The following is a 10,774-nucleotide window of genomic DNA, read 5'->3' on the forward strand; positions in this document are numbered from 1 at the left end:
GGGGGTGTATACTTATGCCCCCTGTATTTTAACATAGGGGGTGTATGCTCATGCCCCCTGTATTTTAACATAGGGGGGTGTATACTTATGCCCCCTGTATTTTAAGGAAGAACATTTATTTGTGTACATTACATTATCCATTAAAAAAGAAAATCGGTGTCCTTAAAAGGTTGGATTTTTCAAAAAATTTTGAATCAAGAAATTAGGATCAATTTCCAAAAGATGTTTTTTTATTCCTCTTTTTAACCCTTGTATTGTCATTACTTTCGGGACCTCTCGTATCCCTCGGGTCAAGTTGACCCGGGACTTATTTGGGGTTTTAAAAAAAAATCTGAAATAAAGTTTTACTTCAAAATCTATTAACAAATATTGTCTTAATCTCAATTTCAAACAATTGGGATAACATACAGTATATGTTTAGCGAATGCAATCAGTTTCTACGAGAACACAAAAAACGGAAGTGTGTTTTGTTTTTATTTATAGGGTTTTAATTCATGTTAAAAATCCACTATGAAAAAAACAAAGTGGTCATATCCAGAATAATTTTCTGAATTGAGTCAGGAATACATGTTCACCACAGAAAATAAGATAGAGACATTGATTTTCAGATAGAAAAAATATATAATTGTACCATTTCTCTTGTAAAAATTTGAAATGGGCCAATTTGGCCAATTTGAATACCATACAAGGGTTAATCAACTTTAGCATGGATGTTTCTCAAGCCACGGTAAGTGACATTAGTAAGTTTGAAAGCCACCCAATCTAGCTGCTGCGAGATGTACAGTAGAGATCACACACAGACATATAGCTCAGTGTTCAGCTGCACTAAGCAGCAACATTCATGAATGATCTAACAGCCAGAGCAACATCAGGCCATTATTTATAATTCCCAGGCTGCAGTGGGTAACAGATGTTCATGCACACAGTTGGGAGGGAAATGGTTATGCCTCTTTGCCTGATGTAGCTAGATCAGTGATCATGCTTAATGATGCATAACTGACATATTTATACTGCTTAGATAATGGCACAGACATGTTGTTTGTGTCATGCAATTTGTGGGTTGTAGGTATAATGACGATTAATTTAATTAACCTTACAGGTGTGTAATCTATTTAAATTATGACAAAATGAATAGATTTTTTTTAAACCCTCGTGTTGTCCTCCCGTCGAAAAAAGCAACACTTTGGTGAAGGTTTTTATCGATGTTTTTAACTTTTTCTTACGTTTTTGTCCCTTTTTTCAACACTTTTGTCCCTTTTTTCTGTGTTTGTCACTTTTTTGACGTTTTCTACACTACGTAACACTAAATTATTAACTTTAGTTTCACAGTTATCTTTGGAATTTATGTTCAATAAACCTCATCTATAGGAAATTACACCTGATGTTTGAGTTAGAAAAGCAGAAATTAGAAATTATTTAGACTAAAATTAAAGGAATGGATGTTGATGGATAATCCCAGACTGGATCATGTCAACTTTTACTCAATACTATTTCAAAACCACTTCAACATTTTTCTCCAAATGCTATACAATTATATAAGACCCCCCAAAATTAATGAAAGTAGAGATTTGTACTTGGCAAAGAGCGTTGTGTGGAATCAATCATGTTATTTTGGGAAATTATAAAGAACATTGATATAGGAAAACTGGTCAATTTGACCCAAGGACAACATTAGGGTTAACAACAAAGCCATACAATATTATAAAGAAGACAAATGAAAAAAACTATATGAAAAAGCTAATTTGACTGAATTTTAACAAACAACAAGGCCCTTAATCTCTCTCTTTCCCTTCTGAAGGTGACAGTGTGAAGGTGGCAGAGTGAGCACAGGGATGTAAGAGGACCAGTAAAGATGACCCTGTTGGCGGGCGATGGCTCCGACTACGACTACAGTGCCCTGAGCTGTGCCTCTGATTCCTCCCTCAACGGACCCCCCTTACACGAAGAGGAGGCTCGGAAGGGGGCCTTCTACAAGAGGGCGCAACGGGTCCCGGAGCTCAGCTCCATCCATGAGAACACCCTGTCCGGCGCCCGCAAACTCCACGCCATCATCAATGTGGGCGGCCTGCGCTACCAGCTGCCCTGGACCACCTTAGAGGACTTCCCCCTGTCCCGGCTGGGCCAGCTGCACCTCTGCAGCAGCTTTGACGAGATCATGCGCATCTGCGATGACTACGATGTCACGCACAATGAGTTCTTCTTCGACCGCAGCCCCTGTGCCTTCCGCACCATCCTGACCTTCCTGCGGGCGGGGAAGTTGCGCTCCCTCAGGGAGATGTGCGCCCTCTCCTTCAGGGAGGAGCTGCTCTACTGGGGGGTCCCCGAGGAGAGCCTGGAGTGGTGCTGCCGCCGCCGGCTGCTGCAGCGCGTGGAGGAGTTCGAAGCGATGGAGAGAGCGGAGGAGGAGGAGGACCTGTTGGAGGATCTGTTGGATTCAGACAGTGGACACAGGGAGCACGCAACCGAGTCAAGACTCAATCGGTGCATGGCCAAGCTCCGGGATATGGTGGAGAGGCCTCACTCGGGCCTGCCGGGGAAGATCTTTGCTTGTTTGTCAGTACTGTTTGTCACCATCACCGCCGTCAACCTGTCCATAAGCACCATGCCCGCCATGAGGGAGGAGGAGGAGGCGGTGAGTGGTGCTGACATCTATATTACAGAAAGAAAAGAAAAAAACATGTCGTACTATGGCCACCTCACTTTACTTTACTTTACTTTTTATATAATGCCACTTTACATTCATTCAGTACTTTTTTTCTGTTTGTTGGTTTGTTTTTATTGTGGAAAAACTGCTGCTGTAACATGGGAACATCCCCATTGTGGGAGGAATAAAGTCATCTCATTGAAGAAAAGCAAAAATGAAGACATGACCTAATGCAACTCCATAGTCTGTTGGGAGTTTGACACACCAAATGTATTCTCGACATAATATTGCCACACCCATCTCCACAGAGCCATGAAGTACGGTGTGGCTACACCACACATGGTTCTGGGAATCTAAGCTCAGACACAGCGACGGTGGCTCTGCCAAATAGTTTCGGGAAGGAACTTGTTTTGGTGGAACATTTGCACCCCGCAAAATAGCCCATTGGATGGGGGGATCCAATGTTAAATGAAGTTAATTGCTCACACAATACAGTAACATGAGATATTTATATTACCTAGATACATGGCTAAACATGATTTGCTCGTACCAGTTTATCGCCATGTGTACCTTGTCCTAAATGATCCGACCAATTAGTCCCAAAACCGAAAGAACCAAATAGAGCCCGATCGTTGAAGGAATTGTTAAGGCTGATACCAATGCGAATATTGTGTTATTTAAAAATCCGACATGCCGATACATCGGCCAATAACTTTTTTTTAAATCCAGAAACGCAGTACAAAACATAAACAGATTTCCAAAACATTAGTTCTTTGTAGGTATTTATGAGTTCTCACAAAATTAATATGATAATAATTTGTTTTATTGTCACAACAGAACAGAGGAAAATCAAATTATATTAAAGGTCTGATAAATAAAATGCATAAACACACAAACTTAAAGTCCTTTGAACAAAAGTACATTAATAAAGAAAAATCAATGTTGCCAACAGGGACGTTGTAGAGCGTCCTCTGGTGGACAGACTATGCAACGCCGTCACTAACAGGGACGTTGTAAAGCGTCCTCTGGTGGACAGACTATGCAACGCCGTCACTAACAGGGACGTTGTAGAGCGTCCTCTGGTGGACACATTATGCAACGCCATCACTAACAGGGACGTTGTAAAGCGTCCTCTGGTGGACACATTATGCAACGCCATCCCTAACAGGGACGTTGTAGAGCTCCCTCTTGTGGACAGACTATGCAACGCCATCACTAACAGGGACGTTGTAGAGCGTCCTCTGGTGGAAACATTATGCAACGCCATCACTAATAGGGACGTTGTAGAGCGTCCTCTGGTGGACACATTATGCAACGCCATCCCTAACTCTGACGCTGTAGAGCGTCGTCTGGTGGACAGACTGTGCAACACCATCACTAACAGGGACGTTGTAGAGTGTCCTCTGGTGGACAGACTATGCAACTCCAACGCTCGTAACATGGTTCGCAGTCAGTTTTTTTTTTTTTTTAATATTCATTAATCAGAATCATTTATTTGTCATTATAAATGATTCTGATGAATGAATATTTAAAAAAAGAAAAATTTAAATCAGCCATTGTAAATGCCGATACCGATTGATTGGGAATGTCTAATAGTATTATCTATCGGTTGGACTCTAGAACCAAGCAGGCCTGCCTTATTTGTATTTTTAGCATGTAGCTTGTTAGCTCGAAGTTTATTGATGTTTCCCGAAGCGTTTGAGAACAGCAACACACAGAGAGAGTAATGTAAAAGTATTGACAATGAACATTTGTTCCAAACAACGTGGTGACATTGGCACTGTCTGAGCTGTTGTGTTACTTTGAGTAGTAGAATAGACGCATGATGGCTCGTCTTATCTGTCATGTCATGTAAAATGTCCTCACAGTGAGAAAAGGGAGACTGAGCAGGTTGTTTTGCCAGATTAGGAAGGAAATATTCAAAGACATCTCAGCCTGCCTAATTATTATTATTATGTCTGACTTCAGTCAGAACCCAAATTAGTACACGGGCCTGTGTGGTCAAATCAAAGGACAATGAAATAATTAACCCATTATTTTCTCACAGAGTTTAACTTTTGTAGGAAGGTCTACTTTGGATGGATGAGAAGTGTAACTGCCGCTAAACTTTTGAATATACAGTTGTGCTCATAAGTTTACACCCCGATGCTTAAGTTGACTAAAAAGAAGAATAAAAAAATCATGTTTTGGAAATTTATCTTAATGCCTTAATTTAAAAATGTGGTAAAATCCAACCTTTTAAGGACACCAATTTTCTGTGTGAATGAATAATGTTTTGTAAATAAATAAATAAATGATCTTCCTTAAAGTACAGGGGGCATAAGTAAATTATGTTAAATTCCCATAGAGGCAGGCACATATGTATTATTAAAGGCCAGTTATTTGATGGATCAGGATATTATGCATCCTGATAAAGTTCCCTTGGCCTTTGGAATTAAAATAGCCCGCCCACATCATCACATACATTCACCATACATAGAGATTGGCATGGGGTACTTTCCATAAAATCATCTCTCAATTCAAGTCAAACCGGCTATTAGGCAAAGTGAAATAAAACCATCATGTACAGATACTGCATGTGTGGTACGTCCAGTGGGCGGAAGGCGGAACAAAATATCTCAACGGTTTTTATTTGAGTGAACTGCAAACCACATAAGATGCTGCTGACTCAACAATCACATCTAGTAGGCCTACTTTAATCTTGTGCTGTGACTCTGTGTGTTTCTGTTTCAGGCATGGAGCTTCTTAGAGCAATTAAATGTGGGATGAGTTACTGTATAAGTCACTCAGCTCAACCAATCAGCAATCACATTTTATTATTTATTCATTATTTATGTTGGGTTTATTTAAAAGGGAGAATGCACACAAATAATACATATGTAAAAATGTGGTAGAATTAGGCTGGAGGCTAATTCACACTTACAGGTGGCAAGAGGCCCCCCTAAAAAGGATAAAAGATTAGGCTATAAATAGCAACTAAAGTAAACAATTAAAGTTGATGATATACTAAAAAACAAGAACTAGTTTTTGAGTTTTTGAGATATTTTTAAAGATTATTCTTTGGGCATTTTATGCCCTGTATATGACGGGACGGATAAATAAGTGAAAGGGGAGAGAGCTATCTGGGCATCCTTTGGGTGTTTTTTTTTAACAAGACTGAGTGTACGGGGAAAATATAAAAAAGGGGCGTTGAAAACAAAATGAAAGAAATATGACTGCACTGATGTAACAGCGTTATATTCGACCTGGCAAACTTGCTTTGTCTTCACACTTCAGTTTTCTCATTATGTTTCAAATAAGCTTTTAAAATAGAAGTGCTAGTATCTCTAACAACTCCGCCGCCTCTAATTTCTTGCAGCCAGACAACAAAGTGTTGCATTGAAAGTGTGTTCCTCTCTCACTAGAGTTTTCAGGTGCGTGTATAGGTCTGCTCCAACCGTCTCCTCTTCTGTGGGAGTATGTTTCATAATGATATTTTGCCCTGATATGGACAGCATTCAAGGGCTCCGTGCCATGTTCCTAATGCTCTGAACCTTCACAGCCACGCATTGAATAAGCATCATTGCTGTTTTATATGCATCATTTTAGTTTAGAGGAAACAATTTTGGGGTTTTAAGGCACACATTATACATTATATCAAAATTAGAGCTGAAAAGATTGATCGAATATTGGATATTAGAGACATTTGTTTATGAAAAAGTAAAACTTCTCTGATGGCAGCTTCTTAAATGTGAATATGTTCTAGTTTCTTTACACCGCTGGGACAATGAACTGATTATCTCTGAGTTGTGGACAAAATAAGACGTGAGGACATTGTCTTGGGCTGAAAAACCGATTCACATTTATCACTTTCTGACATTTTTGAGCACAAACAATTAATCGATTAATCCAGAAAACGATTTACAGATTGATTGAGTGAAAATAATCGTTAGTTGCAGCCCTATCGAAAACTGACAGTACTAAAACTTCTGTTCAAATAATTGAGCTTTATCTTTGATGAGCAGATGTCTTTCTTATTCTTATTTTGTGTTTTGTAAAGATATTTTGTCTTTGTTGTGTTAGTGCTTAGCTCCTGGTTTTGATATGGAAGTGGTTCCCTCTAGTGACTACAGACAGATACCACTCACACATATATAATAATAATGATAATAATCATTGTTATTTCTATAGCCCTTTCTTAACAAGATTACAAAGAGCTTTCTAGAAAAAAACAGCAGATTTCAACCAGTAATAAACACAACCAAGAACAATTAAGTCATATACAAACCAGATGTATCATAAAATATGAAACTGCTGGGGGAAAATATGCATACAGTGGGGTTCAAAAGTTTGGCCACCCCAGGAAAAAAAATTTATTAATATGCATAAAGAAGCCAAGAAAAGATGAAAAAAATCTCCAAAAGGCATCAAATGATAGATTTGACATTCACCTTATATTCAAAATAACAGAAAACAAAAAATGGCGTCTGCAAAAGGTTGGGCACCCTGTAGAGTTAATACCTTGTACCCCCCCCCCCCCCTTTGGAAAGTATCACAGCTTGGAAACACTTCTTGTGGCCAGCCAAGAGTCTTTCAATTCTTGTTTAAGGTATCTTTGCCCATTCCTCCTTCCAAAAGTCTCCCAGTTCTGTCGCGCACTGCTCTTTTAAGGTCTATCCATAGATTTTCAATTATTTTGATGTCAGGATATCGTAAAGGCCATCAGTAAACCTTCAGTTCATATCTCATGATGTAATCCATCGGGAATTTTGAGGTGTGTTTAGGATCTATATCCATTTGCAGAAGCCATCCTCTCTTTATCTTCAGCTTTTTCACAGATAGCATCAAGTTAGCGGCCAAAATTTTATGAAATTGTGTTGAATCAATTTTTCCTTCTACTCGTGAAATTTTCCCTCTGCCACTGGCTGCATCCAACCCCAAAGCATGATTGATCCCCCCCACCCCATGCTTAACAGTTGAACAGAGGTTCTTTTTATTAAATACTGTGCCCTTTCTTCTCCAAGGGTACCTTTATATATTGTTTATATGTGTACATATATCTGTATATACATATGTACAGTACATTCATATATACATACACACACACACAAATACATACATTAAATGGTCAAAGGCAAGGAGGGATGATAAACCCAACAACATATTAAATAATAAACCTAAATGCTTTTCTCATGAAAGCAAGTTTTTATGGAAAATGTCTGCGGATGATGCCCATGCTTACTCCAGTGTCATTCTCCCCTAGGGCACATGTTCCCAGATGTGCTACAACATCTTCATAGTGGAGACGGTGTGCGTGGCCTGGTTCTCCCTGGAGTTCACACTGCGCTTCATTCAGGACCGCAGCAAGCTGGCCTTCCTCCGGCAGCCCCTGAACCTGATCGACGTGGTGGCCATCCTTCCGTACTACATCACCCTGGTGGTGGACAGCACCTCCTATGGGGAGAAGCGCCTGGGCTCTGGCAACAGCTACCTGGACAAAGTAGGCTTGGTGCTCCGCGTCCTGAGAGCCCTGCGCATCCTCTACGTGATGCGACTGGCTCGCCACTCTTTGGGCCTGCAGACTCTGGGCCTAACCGCCCGCCGCTGCACACGGGAGTTCGGACTGCTCCTTCTCTTCCTGTGTGTAGCCATCGCACTCTATTCCCCCTTGCTGTACTTGATTGAGAACGAAATGGCCGTCACGCAAGAGTTCACGAGCATCCCCGCCACCTACTGGTGGGCCGTGATCACCATGACGACTGTGGGCTACGGGGACATGGTGCCGAGGAGCATCCCAGGTCAGGTGGTGGCTCTGAGCAGCATCCTGAGTGGGATCCTCCTCATGGCCTTCCCCGTCACCTCCATCTTCCACACCTTCTCGCGCAGCTACGTGGAGCTGAAGCAGGAGCAGCAGCGGCTGCTGCAGAGGAGGACACACTTCCTGCTGCGCAGCCGCATGGCCGGCCTAGGCAGCAACCTGTCCTTAGAGAGTGACGTGCTCTTCCCTATGGGGGCGTCTGACGTCAGAGGCAAGGACAAGTGAGACTGCTGGACAGGGAAGGACATGCAAACTGGGAGTGGGATAGGAAGAGAAGAAGAGGGAGGCTACAAAAGAGACTGAAGGTGTGAAGATAAGAGAGAAAGAGAGCAGGACAGGAATGAGGATATTCGGGAAGAGGATTAGGGCCATCCATCCATCCATCCATCCATCCATCCATCCATTCATCCATCCATCCATCCATCCATCCATCCATCCATCCATCTTCATCCGCTTAGTTATGAAAAATGTATTTAAGATCCAAGTTTGAAGTCAAATCTCTGAGTTTAAAGTCAGAATTGTATTTTAACACACATTAATCAACATTTCGGTAAATGCGCCAGCGTTAGGCAGTCGGCAAATTTTCAACTGTAGTCCTTTGGCCAGATGATTTTAGACCATGGCAGGAAGAAGCAACAACAAAAAACATTAATACAGGTTAAAATACACACATAGTAATCGAAAGACACCATACATACAGCTAGATCAGAAATAGAATTCTGTGTTAGCATCAGACCATTTTGTCAGAATTCTGACTTTAAACTGAGTCAAAACTTTAAAGAATTTTTTGGAATACACATCCACATTTTTTGTGTGCAGCCTTAATCCTCTTCTGTAGAACATAGATAGATAGAAGGCTATAGAGAGAAGAAGGATACAGAGGAGAAAATGGGATTTTGTTCTTCCCAGAATTGCAGTCGTGCTGTGTAGCAGTGTACTTTTGGATAAACACACACACACACACACACACACACACACACAGAGGAGAGGAGAAGAGGATTATGAGTATTAAAGAAATGTTTTCATCAAAAATGAATTATCTTTGGATAAAAGGCATTATCAAGGGTCCTGGGATATCAAATAGAGTCCAATTTACAGAAGAAAAGCCCAGAATGAACCTCATTAAGCATTCAAGCATAACAGCGATTTATCTATTGTATTACAACAGTCATATTTTGAAATATATTGGAGCACTCATCTCTAGACGTTGGAATGGATTTGTTGATGTGATCAGCTCCTGGGAGTTAGCCGGTACCACTTAGCGAAAAAATCTCTCTATTTTTGTTGAGTCCCAAAGGTTAAATGGTAAAATGTGACACTTAGTCCACTAATTATTGTCTGAATGACTGTGCAAAATCTGAAAATTATGTTTGGTTCCTCAATGTTCCCCCCACAGTATCTGGCACTGGCCGTATCCACATATTAATTATGATGTATTAATTGTGCTTTCTCTTATCAAAAGACACCATACATGAGGATCCATATGCAATACTTTTGGACATTGAATTTGATTGTGCTTGTAATTACTGCATTTGCTGTCCATAGCTGTTTATAATTATTTCTCTCCTTAAAGTGGGTTTAGATGAAAAAATCTGTCTGTTTTCATTGTCGCTTCTCTTTTTAACTTTACATTCCCAGAGGGGAAATTGGTTTGCAGCGATAACAATAACAGTCAAAGACATGGTTCACACTTGGCATCCAGTACTAGTGGCAGCGTACCGTAAGACTGTAAAATCAACGGTCTATGCATGCAACGCAGGCAGAAAGAAGACAGTATTGCAAAGAGTGCTGGAAAGTAACTACAATGGGGAGGTACTTGTGCTTATCTCCATTTGCCTCTTTTGACTTCAATTGTGCCAGATTTCAAAGGGAAACATAGTACTTTTTACACAGATTATTAAGGAGTACCCAACAGTAAATAGAATAGATGTTTGCTTGATTTTTTCATGTTTGTTCAAGTGTACCTGTAGAATACAGGTACATACTGTACATTACAAGTACATACAAACAATACAAGTATTCACTTTACATTAGTGTCCTATTATGGAGAAAACTGTGTACTCTTACTATGTGTCTTATCTGAAGGATCAAGGTAACATTATTGTCCCCGAGCAAAGTTTTGCTGGAAAAATTCCAGCAAAACATGAAATACCCACAGTAGCTATAACACAAGAGTAAACAGATACATTTGAAACAGTTCTGGCAAATTGTTAAAAAATTGAAATAGAAGTCGGGATAAAAGAGTTACAGGACGTTCAACAGGACCTGCATCTGGGCATGGAGTACCTGCGGCCTGAGGGAAGTAGCTTAAACTGGAAGGACAAGGGGGGGGG

At 40.5% G+C, this 10,774-nt stretch overlaps 1 protein-coding gene across 2 annotated transcripts in view; it reads left to right on the plus strand.

Annotated features, from left to right (window-relative positions):
• Positions 1–8,786, plus strand: part of kcng1 (potassium voltage-gated channel, subfamily G, member 1) — a 16,445-nt gene extending 7,659 nt beyond the window's left edge. For both annotated transcript variants that reach the window (XM_034877714.1, XM_034877713.1), the window contains 2 exons: positions 1,799–2,632; positions 7,887–8,786. In XM_034877714.1, coding sequence (XP_034733605.1) covers positions 1,853–2,632; positions 7,887–8,666 — 1,560 coding nt within the window. In that variant the 5' untranslated portion in view covers positions 1,799–1,852 and the 3' untranslated portion in view covers positions 8,667–8,786. The remainder of the gene's footprint in view (positions 1–1,798; positions 2,633–7,886) is intronic.
• Positions 8,787–10,774: the final 1,988 nt, after the last annotated feature.

This window comes from Etheostoma cragini, chromosome 7, assembly GCF_013103735.1.
Source record: "Etheostoma cragini isolate CJK2018 chromosome 7, CSU_Ecrag_1.0, whole genome shotgun sequence".
Taxonomy (NCBI): Eukaryota; Metazoa; Chordata; class Actinopteri; order Perciformes; family Percidae; genus Etheostoma; species Etheostoma cragini.